General features: G+C 38.1%; 1 protein-coding gene across 2 annotated transcripts in view; it reads left to right on the forward strand.

Annotated features, from left to right (window-relative positions):
• Window positions 1–17,253, forward strand: part of LGSN (lengsin, lens protein with glutamine synthetase domain) — a 43,873-nt gene extending 26,620 nt beyond the window's left edge. Inside the window, exons 3-5 of one of the 2 annotated variants that reach the window (XM_063330272.1) lie at window positions 452–1,439; window positions 12,984–13,162; window positions 15,386–17,253. In XM_063330272.1, the coding sequence (XP_063186342.1) occupies window positions 452–1,439; window positions 12,984–13,162; window positions 15,386–16,585 (2,367 nt within the window). In that variant the 3' untranslated portion in view covers window positions 16,586–17,253. Of the gene's footprint in view, window positions 1–367; window positions 1,440–12,983; window positions 13,163–15,385 lie in introns of those variants that run through there. The other variant, XM_063330271.1, reaches the window with a different exon arrangement.
• Window positions 17,254–18,501: the final 1,248 nt, after the last annotated feature.

Consider the following 18,501-nt stretch of genomic DNA (forward strand, 5'->3'; position numbering starts at 1 on the left):
CTGAAAGGTCAGTTATTTGGCCAAGTTAGATCCTGAAATTAATTTAAAAGCTGTTTATTTTCAGGTTTCACTTCCCACACTTATAAGAATTGCCAATGTTCTATGTTTCAGGGTGATACATTCCCTTTATAAATACAAATGCTTTTAAAGGGCATGTGTTTGACAAATGATGTCACACGGTGTACAATGTCCTATATTTTAATCTACTAAATCTGTCTAAAAACTATATTATGAAAGCATTTTCACCAATTTTGTTCTAAAGCATGAGAAACAGAATTCTGTGAGAATTTTAAAAATCAAAGTAGCAGAACTTGAGTGTCCGCAGAGACCTCCATGAGCAAGATGTAATGGAAGTGCTACAAGGTAAATGCAGCTGGTGGTAGTACTCCATTACCATGTTCTGTTTCATTCATGCATGTTATTTGGTTGTATATTTTATTGCTGGTTACAGAACACATCTGAAAATGACAATGATGAAGTTGATGGCAACAATATATGTGGTTTCAGAAAGAAAAAGGGAGTCAAAGGTCCTACAAAGTATGTTCCTCCTTTAGAAAATGAGAAGATGGAGCTGTTCCGCACCTCAAAAATCCCAGATCCTTGTCCCCTTCAAGGAACCACCAGTTGCTCAGAACCACCACCAGACCAGTCACTTCAAAACCTGACTAGCTTTCCTCCAGTACAAAGGGACGGAGTGGGTCATGACAGTTCCGATACCAGCAGTGACATGAAAGAAGACATGTCTGGACAAACAGGAGAAAACCAGGAAAACGTTGACACTGGGACAAAAACAATAGGAAAAATGCACGAGGAAATAGATCTACCAGCTAAAACGGAGCAGCCCACGGGCGTGCAGGCTGCGAGGAGCTCAGGGAAAGCTGGGTGTGCTGGGGCAGCACGCAGGGGAGAGGGCAGCGAGAAGGCAGAGCAGCAATGGGGTGGGATGGAAGACAAAGCTGTCAAGTTTCATGTGGCAAAGACAGGCTCCCTGGGCAGTGCTGTAACCACGCAAGGGAGCGGTACTGCAGAGGCCTTCACAGGGGCACCTGACATTTCTAAACGAAGTTTGCAGGAGTTGAAAAACCTGCTGAGTGAAGGTCCTTTGCCTGATTATGGGCCCAATTACAGAGGCAAGGCGGGTGGCGCTTATTCTCAGAAAAATTCGAAGCCCTGGGAGAAAGCAGCGGACAAGCAGGGCCGACCCTTTGAGACTTTTAGTCCCCACTTTGGAGAGGAGAATCGAAAGTACCGCAGCTTCCACAAGGAGGGAGTGGGGCAGTGGAGCAAACCCCTCCTGGTCCTCAGCTCTGCCGGGTCTGATCAGCAGCAACCATCGGGAAGCGACATGGATCAACTTATTCTGAGACTACCAGCAGCTGCTACGCATGTGGAAGGCACGGCTCCCGAGATTCAGTTTGACTCCTCCACAGACCATGCTGGTAAGGATATTTAAACAGCACCTGCTGTCCTGTTAAAGAAAATGCTACTGTTGTTTTGTGGGGTTTTGTTAAGCTGCAAACTTTAGTCAGAGCTAGTGCACAAGAGAATGGACACCTGTGGTTTCTGTGTGACTGGGATGGATCAGAAGTTGTATTTTACACCTATGCTGCTTTTTTTTTTTTTTTAAGGCATTTATGAAGCCCGGCTACCTGGTAAAAGCTACCATGCACCAATAGTCATGTCTTTTGCACTAAAACTTAAATATTTCCTCATTTAAATTGAGCTCAGGAAACATTTCCCAAAGGTCTGCTAGGCACTGCAAAGCTCTGATGGCATCTGGGCTTCTTAAAATTTCCTTTTTGTTAACATTTCCAGCAGTGGAAATTGCTCCCATGTAGGGATGATGTTTTCAATTATCCGTCCTGTGAGAGGACTGGAATGCAAAAACATCTAATATAAACTATAGGGGAAGAAAAACAAATGAGGCAGAGAACTTCCACTTATCTTCATGCTGTTCAATAAGTCCATTTTGGAAGTGTTTATAGGGCCAATTAATTGCTACTAACAGGCTGTGGTTTCTTTGAAACTGTAAAGGCTATACTTCTGGGCTGGCTGGATCACCAAACTGAAAGCTACTGTTCGCTGTGATAATGTAATGGGCTTGAGAAGTTAATTGTTTTGTGTCTATTCCAGGAAACACACAAATAACAATTTGCCAGTTGAATAGATATCAGATTAATAAATTTCCAGGAGCATGAGGCTCAGATCATATTATCAGCTTTTCAGGATAGGTATCTTGCCCTCTGACTGATTTATCTCACCGATACAAAAAATAAGAATCTTATCTCTTCATTGATAAAATACCTTGTCCATCATTAACTCCATAATAAAATATAATGATAGCAATTAAATTTGTAGCACAACATTAGGGTATCCAGCTTTTTAAAAGTCTTTCATATGGGTAGAAATATTGCTATACATACTCTGAAAACAGACAATTTGAATCTATCAAATGTTGTTAGCTGCAGCAGGGTTTCTTAGTAGATTTACTGTGTTACCCAGTTTGAACAAGCCTGAACAAGACATCCATGAACATTATCAGTGCTAACTCAGGGACCTGCATGAGAAATATAGAGCTTTGTAAAGATATTTCATGCTCAAACCGCTCTCTATTCCTGTCTATTAGAATAAAGAGGATAGAGGATTATTTCTCAGCCTACACTTGATGCTGTCCCCTTTCCAGATTACATTGGTTTTCGCATTGCTGAAAGGCTAGCTAAATGCATTGTCAAATTTAAATTACTACTGTTTTCTCATTGCCTGCAAAACCAGCACATACATTTTAAAATATAAGAATAACTATTCTTTATCATAAGACCATTTACAAGGCACAAGGAACTGATGAGATTAATTGTAGATTCCACAGGGAGATTTCAACCCAATTTTAGCCACTTAAAGTGAAGTGGTTAATCCAACCTTATTACCTAGTCAGTGGAGAAAGACAGGCATTTTGTCTTCAAAGAGGTGTTAGGGGTTGATGAGAAATTGACTTCCGGACATGGGCATCTCTTTCCACTCAATGGGGAAGAAGTCCCATGATGATTAGTTTAGATTATTTGCCTAACTCTAAAATACCTAAAGCTACCTGGGGTTATCCTACTCTGTATCACTGGCAATAACAACGGCTGTAAGAGAATTATAGATGAGAACTAACGATGAAGGGAGGCGGGTGAAAGCAGTTTTGTCTCATCAGAAACAAATCTGAAACCAAAAGTCTTGTAATCCCATGAGGTTTGAATTCCATTTGGCTTTGACCAAAGAAACTGTAGGATTCAATGTGTGTTTCCACACACTGTAAATGGAACACACAGAAGGAGTTTCTACTTAATCAGAAATGTATGTGTTTGAAATTTAATTTTCATCGAATACATTCAGTAACCTAACTGAAGAGAAAGTTTTAGATAACATTCTGCAGTCCTTAATGAGCCTTTGCATAAACAGTATTTCATTGCTGTCAGTAATAATTTATTACGTTTGATAAGATAAAATCCTAAATATTTTATTTTTATGATTAAAATATTATCTTAAATATTTTAGTTACCAAAGTGCCTGAACAGAAGTCTTGGATCTAAGCATATCTTGACGATGAGCAGATCTGAAATACAACCTCTTGTATTTTGCAAGTTTTCAAATATTTGAACTTGCTCAAATCAAAAATCTTGATCCAAAATTTTTCCAAACATTTGATTTAAAAAATACAATTAAAGACGTAAATTGTTCTCTTCCTCTTTTTGTTTCCTTAATACGGAATACAAAGTAGGAGAGCACTGAAATTGTATGACTATACCTACATACGTAATTGTTACATAAACAGTGCCCAGTATATGTACTTAGTTGCTATGTTGAGCACTATTCACGTTTGGAAGCCATGGCCAAAGCAGGAATAAACCTTATTGTTCTAAAAGTACACAGTTAAGGGACAATCTCTAGAGGTCAGCAGTAGAAAGGCTAAGACTTGTAGCTGAGCTTTAGTGATTCAGTAACGCAGAGGATGGAAATACAGTCATGTTAGTTACATGGTTAACATCTCTCTAAAATAACAAATCCATTCTTTTTTCCAAAATTCTGATTGGAAATTGTGGAAATATTACTGCATGTGCATTTTGTCCATTGCTTGCCAGGTCTCTTGTAAAAGAAATGCTTGGACATGAGAAAAAAGAAAATAGAAAAGAGACAAACATGTAAGATATTTTAGTCAATATGAAAAATAGTACTCGAACAGCCAGTGAAACTGGAGCTGGAGCTGAAGCTAAAGCTAAAGCTCTTTTAATCTAATTTGTTACCACAGAAAGATAGAAACTAACACATGTAACTAATTAGGCAAATATACTGACTACACTAACATGAATTTATCAATTCTATGTGCATAAGTATCTATATATGATAATGACGTGCACTTCTGCAAACTGGTATGTAATCATTAACAATCCAGTGTTTCTTAAGCTGTTCAGTGCCTGCATTCTTGGGACACCAAGAGAGAGGCTTCCAAACAGAAAAAAATCAGATGAAATTTTGTGTATATAGCATTATAAAACACTTCAGAATATGTACATACACGCATATTAATGCATGTATATACTGTATGTATAGTATATATAGCATATAACGTAAGTGTAAATTGACCTCTCTGAATTCAGGTCTTATCATAGAATGATCGTGATACACCACACTGTTGGGGTTCTCTTTGTCACAGGGGGTTGCCAGAGTCAGGGACTACAGGTGGCTTCAGCAGCCACCCACACTGCATATGATCAGAGGGACCTGAAGAGCCTGGTGCCACCACACAGGCTCAGGAGAAATCTCTCTTCTGGACCTTATGAGACAACAGCACCTCCAGGTAGCTGTAGGTGGGCAACACACTGGCTGTCACCTGAGGCTTCAAATTCCCTTTGCACATCTTGGTCTGTAGCTGGGGACAAACAAGTTTGTTAAAATCTTTTTGCATGTAGACTGCAGAGCTGGCCCCCCAGAAACCTGAGCAGCTCCAGGAGCAGGTCCTCTCAAGAGGGCTCATCTTCTTGAGTACACATCAAGTGAGGCAATGTAAGTATGACCAGCATGGGATCAGGAACGGTAGGAGGGAGAAAGAAATTTCTGAAGAAAGAAAATGTGTCTTAACCATAGCTGCAGGCATCAGTAGTTACCTAGTGACTGTTGAAATTTCAAGTGCACAGAAAAAGAAAGTTTGAATGCTCCAAGAATCACATGAATTGTTATGTGGGTGCTGACCCCAAACACTAAGTTCCTTTGTCAAGTTGTTGTTTTAAAGAAAAGTATATCAAGTAGCTGCTAACAGACTATATTTCATACTTAAGAATGGAGTTCACCAGTCCTACAAGCAATTCTCTTTTCTATTACAATTAATAACCTCATTGTCATTCATAAGTTGTTTAAAGCTCTTACTTTTGCTGATAAGGCAAAGGATGATACCTAGTATTTAGGGGCAGAAGTATGAAAAGAAGACTTTAACAAAACAAATAGCCTAAGCTTTTTGCTCCATTGAAATTAAAATGTTGCCCACACACTTTTAACAAAATTTGAACTCCCCTTCTGCTTTTGCTGTCTTCTGTGCTCACCTGTCTCCACTGATTCTGCTCGGTAAATCTAGTCAGTGGTGAGGAAATAGAAATGGAGAGCCTTCAGGAGCTGTAAGTGAACAATCAGGACATATAAGTGGACACAGGAGAGGCACAGAAGTTCCTACTCCAGGCACTTCCTATTTGCTGCCTCCTGCAGAATAACAATGTCTTACTTTGGGGATTTCTTAGGACAGTGTTTTTTACTTGCTACTCTTCTCTGTTTTGTATTTTACATAATCTGTGCTGTTCTTGCATCTCTCCTAAAGTGAAAACCTAGAGCCATACTGTTCCTTCATGTTCCTTCCTTGTGCCCTATCTGCAGTTCAATAATTTTTTTCTAACGTTTCTTTTTCTACATTTTGAACACAACTTGAACGTAGCAAGGGTGAAGCTCAGCTCCTTTCTAAACCTTCTCGATTGCCCTTACTTTCTGTTGAACAAACCATCATATTTTCTACCTATTTCTTTTCTTTTCCCTCTGAACTGAGCTATATATAACTTGCTATTTTTTTTTTTACCTCACAAGCTCTAAGAGCAGCTATTTCTCTTTAAAGCAAACCAAAACTGCTAAGTCCTTTATCTTCCATACCAATAGCTGAAATCTCTTCCTGCTCTGTGACTCTATGGTTTTCTGTTTTCTCCCTCATTCTATACAAAATAAAAATGCTCAGACGGCACTTCCATACTATCTTTCTGGTCTATTGTGTCCCCTTTCAGGAGAGATCCAACTCATCTGACCCTGCCTGTAGTAAGCTAGCCCTCCTGTGACCGTGAGAGGAGATGTATTCAAATAGTAATCCTTCCCACCCACTGGAAGTGCCTACTTTCTTTCTAGTAATAGTGAAATGTTGCCAAAACAATTAGTTTACACCTAATGTAAATAGAATGCATTCTCTGCTTGATCTCTCTGCCAGACTTCTCCTTCTACAACACATCCAAGAAGAGTTTAGTCCTTACTTTCAGCATTGTGCAAAATCTTTTCTTCCCAAATAACCTTGCTTCCCTTTTAATGTGGTGCTTTCACTCATTCTCACTTGATTTTCTTTTAAGTCAAACGTTTTTAGGGCTATCTAGTTTGCAGTAGTGCATCCCTCAGTTCATGCAACTTTGCTCAGTGATTCCTTCCTTAAATCCAAATCTGTTTGAATTTGAAGACAGACATGCTACTCTAGATAGGTCATATTTAGGATTATTATATAGGTAGTTCCAGTGGGTATTGCTCACCTTAATTTTTTTTCAGACACCTGCATATTTTGTATTCAAATCCTCTTGCCTAGGTGAAATCTTTTCTAACATTTCTATAAAATTATGATAATTTTCTCATTCAATAGAGAAGAGCCATTTTTATAAAACATGCTGGAAGGTAGGAAAAAAGAGAGAGTAATTTATTTTATCTTTCATCTATTGAGAAATAAAATCTTATTTTGTATTCAGTTCTTGATGATGTAGCTCCTCTGAGAAGCTGTGTCATGTTGTTGTCATGCAGTTTGGAAAGAATAATTCATGGATGATTGAAACTGTTCATTGGTCTCTAAATTAGCTATAAAACTCATGAAAAAGAGCTGAGCTTCTTCACGGACATATCAGTAGAAAAGCCTGCTTCACAGTAAAGATTATATAAGAAAGCAGAATATAATGAGATAAAGAAATGGATGGAAAAAACATTGACAGTATCAATATCAAACAGATCAGGGAAATATTTTTACTGTCTCCCATGCTTTCATAATTTTCTGTTATGCTTACATATTTGTTCCCCTGTCAGAGGTCTTGTAGGGCAGCAAAAATAAGAGGTAATAAACACCTTTTTATGTACTTGACCGCAGAAATCAAATACTTTACTGACCTATCAGTAACCATTTTTGGCAAAACTTTTTTTGCATGAAAAAGAAATGTAAACTATATAATGTTTTCAACTAAAAATGCTTCTGATCACTATTCACATCAATAGCACAATTCAAATGTAACCTAGTACTGATTTCTATTTGTCATGTTAAAAGCCAGATGGGAACAGAAAAGAGAGGCTTTAAATACTAGCAATGACAATGATGGCTAGCGTAGGAAAAGCTATCGTATGAGATCTGAGAAACAGAGGTTGTTAATGTTTGAAGACAACCATGAGAACAGTAACATGCTGTACAAACCAAGTAGACTGGCTGTTCTTAGATACAGAATCTGGAGTCCTGTAAGGAAGAGCAGACGTATTTAAATTAGTACCGACAGGAATCTCCATAGGATTTAGAAGAGCCTAGATGTGTGATTACCCTGTGGGAGTCATTGCCAGTGGATATCATCAGGACAAGATATATGTTTCTTTAAAGGGGATGAATATTCACACAGATGTTCAAAGCACCCAGTGTTAGATTTCTAAGGATGAAGAAGGAATTAAGACAAACTGGAATATTAACCCTTCGGTTCCTTACCACAAGACCACCTTTTTTAGTGAGAAACTGCAAAATCCATTCTCTTTAGGCAGATTACTTTGCAAAGAGCACCTTGCCTTTCCCGTTAATAGCCAGTGCCAAAGACAGCTGTAATGTGATGAAACGCTGCCTTGGCGGGCGCAGCAATTCCGATGCCTGCAAAGGCTTCTATTACCCTGCCGCTCTGAGACAGTACCAGGTGCCACAACGTGCCACAGAGCACAGGGACGTGCACTCTGATGCTGTCTGGGATGCTGGCGTGACCGACCCCATCTCACGGGGCAGGAGGAGGGTGTGCAGCAGTGGTGTGGCTGCCGCAGTGTCGTTTTGGGAGAGCGCACATCTGGCACAGCTGGAGACAGAGTGGGAGGAAGAAACCGGAGGAGGGCTGATGGAAACACGTCTCCTTCTCCAGTGCAAGATTTGTATCTGGAGTCTACCTGCTGCTGTCTGTTGTTATTGCCTTACATTACATTGGTGGTCGTGTTTCCCCGTGAAGAGTTTCCAATATTACCACATTTGTTAGGTCAGACTGTTCCTGTCATTGTCAAGTCCCCTGGCAACATGTAACACGTTCTTTTCATTTCATCAGTTTGACACAGTCACCTCTTATAGAGCTGAGAAATTGTTTGCTTTAGATGCGGTGTGATTTAATAAGGGACCATGGGAAAGGATTTCTCTGAACAAGCAGATAATGACAGATTGATCTGGGACGTGTGCAATTTCTTCTGTCATGGCACTTTTCCATTGCTGAGCAGATAAAGCTGATGTTAACCACTTGCCCTAGCCTGATGTCAGCTGCCCTCAGCAGTCTGAATAATTTCAATATTAATAATCTAAGAATTTCCGCTAGAAAGAATAATAATGTAATTTGTATAATTTTTAGATTTTTTTGGTTAATATTTTCAGTTTTGTTATTAATCTTTTTTAAATATATGAAGGTAATTTTTTTAAATTTGTAGAAATTTTGTACCAGTTACAAAAGAAACATGAGTAATGCTAATTGTTTCTCAGTGACAACAGATAAAGCCATAGAAAAACAAGTATTAAGTGCTCTTCTGTGTACTACTGATTTGATACAGATATCCAAGGACCTGTACGTACCATTCTGATTTAAGAAAGATGGCCAGTCTGGATTTATATTTGATTTTTGAAATGAAAATCTAAAGCAAAATCTGCCCAACTTTTGAAATTTACATGCATATTTCCATTAGCAGATTTTCTGAAAAGAATATAAAGGTGTCATTATTTCTAGAGGCCCAGAGAGTGAGGGAAACAGTTATACCCATGAACACAATCCCCTCTCATAAGAATGTAAGACTTTTAGACTGTGCATCTAAATCAGGCTAGACCTGTCTAATACTTTTTTATTAGCTACCTTATCTCCAATAACTACTAATGAATAACTATAACTTTTCAAACTTTAGTCATCATTGGCTTCATGGACTTAGTTTGCCAGTGATTTATTTAGTGGCTACCAAGAAAACATATTTTGGAACCTGTCCTGGAGGTCAGTAGTTATTCACTAAATATTATTTAAGAAACAAATCCCCTTTCGTATCTCCAAAATCATTCAGAGATATTAAGTAATGATGATATTTTTTATCTATCATACAGTTTACAGAAACATTATTTCAATAGGAGCGATAATCTGCAAATGATACAAAAGATGAACGGCCTCTAGAAAGTATGTGAAAGCTGTGGGAGTGTTTCTATTGATTATAAGATTTTGGATAAAGGTTATTGTCAATGAATAAGTATCTGTCTTTTGACTAGCAGGCTGTCTAGACTGGTATATAGACTAATTTTAGACTACTAGTAGACCAATATATAAATTTTAGTCTCATCATTTAAAAAGATCTATCATTAATCATAACAAGTCCAACTGGAAAAGACAAATTCTTGCTTCATTTTTCCTTGCTTAATGTTCTTTAAAAACATTACTTTATAGGATCTTTCTGTTAATTTGTGTTATTTCCTATGATCTAAATATGTATTTATGCATTTATTCAAATAACTTTAGCTTGAAGACAACAGATAAATATAAAATTTGGAAAATTACATACCATTGTTAGATATTTAAATTAAGTATATTCATAGCTCTACTTTTAAATAAATTCATACATCACAGATACGAATGCATATTACATTTTTATTTTTCTTAGTTATTGATTTCATACCACCGGAACACCGATTTAAAGAATTACTTGGATCAGAGTTAAAGTCATTTTTTTTTTTCATGAATTACATGTTTTTACCTGAAAAATGTTTGTTCAGTAGATACAAATTACCAGGCAACATTTCAGGACATTATAAGGAATACTTGCAAAATTTATGCTGGAGGTTGACAATATTCATATGTCAAGGGTTGCCAGTCAAACTTTGCTTTGAATAATATGAAGACATAAAAATTTCTGCGTGACAGGTGGTAGACAGGAAATGTCTACCATCTTTACACAGGAAATTAAACATGTAGAATAACGAGCTGAGCACTGCTTTTACAAAGGGCAAAAGCCTCAGGCTTCTGTCCCTGAAGCTGAAGAAAACACTGCTCACTGTAATCTGTAGGAAGATTTTTCAGAATCTTTTTTAGTTCTATTAATCTAATAAACAGCCACATTTTTTTAGCTGTTAATAAGCTTTTTGTTGATGGTCAGGTTCATAATCTGCTAAATGTCAGTAAACTTTTATGTTGTAAAACAACGTTACAGGATGACTGAAGTGGTATTCAAATAACTATTACTTGGGCGACACATGCAAGATGAGGCCAGTTTACATATCCTCCCTGCTCACTATTGTGATTTAGCAGCATCAATAACAGAGTGAGTGTTACACAAAATATTTAAACAGGACTTCCTTATCTAATGTACATTTTTTAAAGTACATAATGTCCTAATGTTTGTACAAGACAGAGGAAAAACGCTATTTTCATAAGCAGCTTACAGCTGAAGCAGACCAAAGGGAAAGATGTCACGAGGAGAAGTGGATTTGACAATTTTTTTTTTTTTTTGCTGCTACCTTTTTGATTTTTACTCTGTTTTCATATAGGCTCTTATATTTACCTAAGATTCTTCCTGTGATTTCATCTGTCATTCCTCATGGGGCACTGTTATTACTTAATAACTTCTTACTTTACTGACCTAAAGTATCCTTGTCACCTCCTTGTCATCTGAAGCTGAAAGATGCTCTGGTGATATTCAAAAGCTCCAAGCAGTCTATGACTGTGGGTTAGGATTGCTGCCTTCTCAGGGAATAATCAGACAGCCTTGTGCTGGGCTAGCTGGAGAGCCTCCTTACAGGTTTGCAGTGGCAGTCCTACTTGCCCCAAAGGAGAAGTCAAAAAGATGTGTTTGTGTCTGCTGGATACTGCTAATGGAGAACTTCTCTAGTTTGGGCAGTTTGGTACTGGAGAGTTTGGGAGTGCTCCCACCAACCTCCGAAGTGCCTCAGCATGAAGCTTTTAACTTCCAGTTGAAGGGTGGTGGTGAACAGTTGCTGATCTTGCTGGTGGTTGGTGATCTTCCACTGTGGATCTGAAAGACCTGCAAAAGTTCATCTGCTCATATCATCAGGAAGAATGGAGGGCTTTCCTCACAGAAATGTAGAAAGAAATATTTTTTCACAATTTTTCATATCTTAACATAAAATTTTACTCTTGGTCCAGTTAGTTTATTGGGCCAAATAGAAAATTAATACCATATGTAGTTTAACTTGAATAATAACAATACAGAGGTATTTGTTGTTGTTTAACCCCAGCAGGTAACTAGGACCTCACGGCCATTCAGTCACTTCCCGCTGCCTCTGTAGGGTAGGGAGAAGAGGGAGAAAAAACCAAAAAAACCTCCCCCCTGGGCTGAGATAAAGACAGCTTAATAGCACAGTAACAGAAGAGAGAAAAAAAATATTATTATTATTACTACTACTAATTATTCTTATTAATGGTAAAAGAATATAGAAAATAAGTGATGCAATACAATTGCCCTCACCACCCAGTGATCAATTGCCCAGCCCATCCTGAGCAGCAATTGCGGATTCCTGTCCCCCCTGGCCAATCCCGTTCATATACTGAGCATGATGTCTGTGGTATGGAATACCCCTTTGGCCAGCTTGTCCTGTCTATGCTCCCTCTCAGCTTCTATGGGAAGCTGAAAAAGGCCTTGACTTAATATAAACATTACATAGAAACAAGTAAAACAATATGTGTTATCAACATTATTCTCATACTAAATGCAAAACGCAGCAGCTACTGGGTAGAAAATTAACTTTCTCCCAGCTGAAACAAGGACAATACTGAAAAGAGCAACAGGCTGAGAGGTCGAGAGGTTTGTGAAAGGAAGTTACTGTGCCCGGCTCTCTGCTCCATTGCAGAGGTTATACTCAGATGTTACTGCTTTCATGTCAAGAAGTTTATACAGTCCTACAGCTGCTGTAATACAGTTAAGAAAACAACTCCATAACAGCAAATGCATAAACTTCTCTTAAAAGTCTGCTGCCTGAGGGTAAGACTCCAGTTCTCCTCAGGAGGTCTTGAGAAAGGTTTAATGGAAGACAAGTGCCCTTTTTATCATGTTTCTGTATCCATGCACTTTTCAAAGGCATTGAAGAAACATAGCAACTGAATTCTATTAGCTTTCAGTGGGAAATAGGTATCCAGCTGCTATTTGTGCTCCTAAAAACACCTGACAAACCATCGGAGGTATTCCTCGGAAATTCCTGGCTTTACCATGAATTCCCTGTGTTATCTTATCAACATGAAAAAGCATTTAAGTTATAGACCATTCCAAAAAAATAAGGGATTTTATACAGGTCCTCAGGGGAAAAAAGGTGTGTTTATTTACAAAAATGTTTTGTGATCCGTATCTTCTTCTTATTTTCATTTTTACACTCCATGACGCTGTTTCCCACTATTGCACTTTTTAGAAGAACAGCCTGTATTCCACGATTCATTATTTTGTTTGACGTGATCATTCCTCTTCACTTATAGCGTCCAGCAGAGAACCTGATGTAAACGGCCTTGAAAGTCCAACTCTCCTTCACCTGTTCTCTCATATTGAATTTATTAAGCAGCAGATGGCCAGGGACAACATACAGTTTGTCAGATTTGAATCAATAGATCTCCATGGTGTGTCAAGATCAAAGAATGTTCCTTCTCGATTTTTTCACGTAAGTTTTTTGGTTTCTAGCTGTACCTTTATGTGTTTTCATGGGTCTGCCCTTAATTTCTATTTTTTTAATTTTTTTTCATAGTGTAGGCAGAAACTCAGAACAAATTATCTGTTCCCTCCACTTGTTGATGTTCCCAAAGGACCTGGACTTTTTTCATCACTGCAATCATCCATTCCTCTGTTCCCCCCAGTAGTAATCTAATTAAATAAGGCTAGTAATTTCAGTTCTTTGTGCTTCTAATAATCTCCTCAGAATTATCTTTTCAGGTTCAATGCACTATAAAGATTTTGTTTTACTGAACATCAGTAAATTGCAAAAAGAAATGATTAAACACTGAATGAAAGAAAACGACTGAAAGAAAATCATTTTAGCTATGAGAAATTTTGTAGTCATCAATCACATAAGAATGCATCACTGGGTTGTGTGATGATTTAATAGCAATACTAGCCGTATTGATGATTCAGGAACTAAGAACCAAATTAGGACGCAATCCTCACTGTGTCTATTCTTGACCAATCAGCCTTTCAGTATATTGCTTCTGTGATACTTCATGTGCATAACTACATTATACTTTCACTCACATATCACTATGAATATTTTAAACTACTGAGTGGTCACAAAAAAAAAGATATGAACATGAAAAGACTTAGAGCACTTTTGTTTCAAGTTCCTCCTGAAGCCTAAGCCATGTTTTCATTATTTCCCTTTTAGATATTGCTAAACTGCAACTGTATCATCTAGATACAATTTGCTCTCTCTGACGTCATTTGGGTTTTATCAAAATAAATTTTCTCTCAGCCACTTTAATTCTTGTGAGGTGTGGTAGGTTAATTGCAACTTCTCTTTCACTTGTGATATCAAACTGTGAATGTCTAGTTGAGCTTGTTAAAAGTCAGCTTTCGTGTTTAGTTATTTACCATCTGAACAAATTGGAGCTTTGCATGACAGTCTAAATTTTTGGACACTGACAAAGTGTGCATGTGCATACCCACACATGTATACATTCAGAGCAAGTGACAGTAATTTCCTTTTATTTTTTAATCTTTTTGGGTAGGGGGTTGGAGGAGGGAGAGGTAGTACTATAGGGTGATCACCTTCAACTCATTTTCACTGTTGAATTGACAGCTTAGACATCTTGAAGTTGTATTCACCATCTCATGTAGCTTTGGTTATGGGTGTTGTGTAGGGAGAATTGCTACCACTGGACTGCCACCCACTTAAGAGAAGGCAGACATTATTTTTAAGAGAAGTCACTATAGGCAGTTTAAAGTATTTCAAGAATTTTGTATCTGCATCGATAAAATTTTATTGTTTAGCTCTAAGCTTGCCCCTTTTTAGGTTTTTTCTCTGCTCACTTAGATGGTAATCCTTTCCCTTAGAAGAATAAAGGTAAGATGTAAACCTGAGCCAAATTTCACTTGATAGAACTTGGTATAATTGCAGTTTTCATCAGCTAAAGGTTTGAATATAAGGTAAGTTATAAAGATGCTTCTTTGAAGGTAAATGATCCTTCCTTGGGGTCCTATCTACATTGCATTTGTGTAAGCTGAACCTCTCTGTTCAAATGGAGAAGAAAATATAATTATGGGATTATCCTGTTTGCTACCTAGAAGGGGACGAACTACAGAATCATTAGAATAATTTCTCACTTGAAAGTGCTTCCCTGCATTTTTTCCCCCAAACTCATTAAGTCCAGAAGGTGAGAATTTTCAGTTGAACTTTGCATCTGAAATATGGTGAGGTACGTGTTATGGTATTTAAGGAGAAGTTACAGCCTGAATTTTTTATTGCCATGAGTCTTGTGTGGTCACTTGGGTCTATGTAAAGGAAAGGCTCAGAGGATATGGAAACCTAATAGAGTAACTGTAGGTAGAAGTTTGACTTGAAAAATGTCCACCTACCTGGCAATGCCTATGGTTGTATAAAGACCACAGAAAATAAGCCCTGAACATTTTTTCGGTTCTTTATGGAAATCTAAAAAATGTTCATTGGGATATCTGATGCCAAGGTTTTCATACCAATATTGTAGAAGGTTGTTCTGCTTCATAATGACACAGTAACTGGCTGTTGCCCTCCACTTTAGCGATCACTGCATTTTAGTCTTTTAGGAAAAATGCTGTTGTTCTTACTGAGAATTTGAGTGTTGTGTATTTTACATACATAAAAATACTGTTGAGTTCTTTTCTCATTTGGTAATCTATCATTCTGCTCTGTGTTTAGGAAAAAGCAATTCATGGTGTTGCCATGCCCAGAAGTTATCTTGAGCTGACCCTGAATCCTAGAGATAATGAATTAGATTACATAAATGCAACCAATTTTAATTGTGACATAATCCTGAACCCTGATTTATCAACGTTTCGAATTCTGCCCTGGACTGAGCAGACTGCGAGAGTGATATGCGATTCCTTCACCGTGCTGGGCAACCCGTTAATGACCTCACCAAGGCACATTGCCAAGAAACAGCTGAGCCAGCTTCAGGACAATGGCTTTTCTCTGCAGTCTGCCTTCACTTATGAATTTTGTATTTATGGCATTACTGAGATTGTAAATTCAAAGACAATATCCTTTCCTGCAGCCACGATACTAAATAACCATGACCAGACTTTCATTCAGGAGCTCATTGAAGGAATGTATTATGCTGGTGCCAACATTGAAAGCTTTTCTTCTTCCAGCGGGCCTGGGCAAATGGAGATCACTTTTCATCCAGCGTTTGGCATAGATGCTGCTGACAGTGCCTTCACGTTTAGAACAGGCATTAAAGAGGTGGCTAAGAAGTACAACTACGTGGCTAGCTTTTTCTCAGAATCGGGATTCTACAATTCAGGGCCTCTGTCACACAGCCTGTGGGATTTGAATGGCCAGAAGAATATGTTTTCTGCTGGTTATGGAGTTGAGGATCTCTCAGATATTGGAAAAAATTGGTTATCGGGTCTCTTGGAACACGCAGCAGCCATCAGCTGCTTGATGGCTCCTACCACCAGCTGCCGTAAGCCGTATTCTAAATACAGTAAAGAATCAAAAGAGACTGTAAATGCAAAATGGGCATATAATGACAACAGCTGCGCCTTTAATGTCAAATGCCATAGTGGAAAAGGCACTCGCATAGAGAATAAATTAAGTTCTGCTACAGCAAACCCCTACCTGGTGCTTGCTGCTACTATTGCTGCAGGTCTAGATGGAGTAAAAAGAGGACTTAGGTATGATGATTTGCTCCAAGAAGAAAATCACACTGCTGACCTGAAACATTCGTCAGTCCCTCTGAAACTAGAAGATGCTCTTATTGCACTTGAGAAAGATTCGTGCATCAAGGAAGCATTAGGCGAAACTTTTATCCGATACTTTGTTGCCATGAAGCATTATGAGTTAGAAACTGAAGAAATGGATAGCGAAAGGAATAAATGCCTGGGGTATTTTATTTAGAAGGAACGCTCTTCTGTAGTGATGCTGTGTAAATGCATACAGTGAATGGCTAAGTATCTCAAAATTAGTAAACATATTTAAAAATCTTTTTAATGCTTTGCGATTTTTTTTCCCTCCTTTGTGTAGTAAATGGTGATTGCATTTTACTGTCTGAGTACATTCAGGACAGTGCAAAGCTGATACTCATGAAAGTACTTTAACAGGCTTTTAAAAAACAGTATTTTTTTCAATTTAAGTGAATAGACCTGCTGGTCAAAAGAAGAAAAGAGAAGGTGAAATGTAGAAGAGCAACAGTATAACTGTAGTAGGACTGCCTGATGTGGAGAAAAGTAGGAATAATGGGGGCAGAGGGCAGGATAACTGAGGGAATTTCTTATTCAGCACGGTTATGGGATTTCTCCCGGCTTATTCAGTAGCTGAAGAGTTGCTAAACCAGAAGAGTCTGACTTTGATTTAAAACTTAGGCTAGAATGATGAACACTGTAGAGAGGCAAAGGACTGAGGCTGTAGAACCTGAGAGGCAGGAATCAGTATCTTAATGGACATAAATAAAAAGACAGGAGGGAGAAGTGTGTATAAAATAATCTATACATCAGGAATTCTGCTACTGAATGAAGTTTGCAAGAATTATAGTGGATAAAGATACTAACAGAAATCAAATGGTGGCTTGAAGAGCTAATGATCGCTAGAAAGACAGGAGCATCAGGCCACTGTACAAAAAAAAAGGAGCTGGTATTATGTCTGTTTTGATAGTTATTGGGTTAGCTCAGAGATGAATGACGAATAAAGAAAAAAAGGGCAAAGAAGCCAGAGAATGAAGTGCTTAAAGTGGACTTTTTACATGTTCAAAACCTGATGTTTTCAAGGATGAGGAAGATGACTGTGAAGAGACAAAGAGAAAGAGTAAGTTAAACCAGAAAGAGTGAAGATGTGAACTCAGACTGGCAAATAGTGGTAAAACAGAGGAAGAGGAGACCCATCCTAGAATTAAAAATGGCAGCTGGTGTAAAGAAAAATAAAATTTTTGGAATGGCAGGAGCTGGTTTTAAGATTTGCTCTCTGTTTTTGTTACTGATTGCTGCTGTAATCATTCATTATTAAAGAAAACCCTTGTTTTGTACCCCATCTCCACATTAACAGTGATTTCTGATGTTCTTTATCCTGTCACAGTATTTTTATCTATGTGTAAGGATTTGTGAGTGAAAGTGTTTGGACATCAGTGGAATGAAAGTAAGGTTCAGACAATGCCTCTGCCAACATGGAGAACTCGAAGGTGTGAACAGAAAAGTGTTAGTTGCCTACTGATGAATCTGCCACTCTTCCCCCACAGAGTATTGCACCTGAAATGTAGCACCTGGTATGCTAAGACTTTTTGTGGTATTCCAAAGAAGAACTCATTTTATACTCAAGTAGCAAGAAGAAATAAATAATCTAAGGAAAAATGATAAACGCATTCCCTTGTCTTGGTCTGCGGTTGGTGAGTAGATTTGCTTCTCTCCCTTACTCACCTGACACATTTCTTTGTGTGCCCCAGATCATGGGACTATTTTTCTTTAGTCGAGGCTGATTTGCATTGGACATGTCTAGCCTCACATTTAAGCAGAACTTCCCATTCTGAAAAAAAGTTTTTTTGCTGCCCTAACGCTTCTTTTGGGGCTCTGGGAATCAATCTGTCCGTCTTCTGACCTGTCTTCTATCTTCTCCTCCTGGTTATTTCCCACTCTCATCTTCACAAGCGCTTGGCAGAAGACACCCATAGAAATTCTTTCCTTGCTCAGGCAGCTTGCTTACTGTACTCATTATTTAGTCCCAACAGTTACAGAGGCTAATAACTATTCCTTGGTTCTTCATCTGTCAAGGATGTACTAAAGCACAACACTGCATTTATGATGTGTGCTAATGTGATGGGATTTTTG

The sequence above is a fragment of the Chroicocephalus ridibundus genome, chromosome 3, assembly GCF_963924245.1.
Source record: "Chroicocephalus ridibundus chromosome 3, bChrRid1.1, whole genome shotgun sequence".
Taxonomy (NCBI): Eukaryota; Metazoa; Chordata; class Aves; order Charadriiformes; family Laridae; genus Chroicocephalus; species Chroicocephalus ridibundus.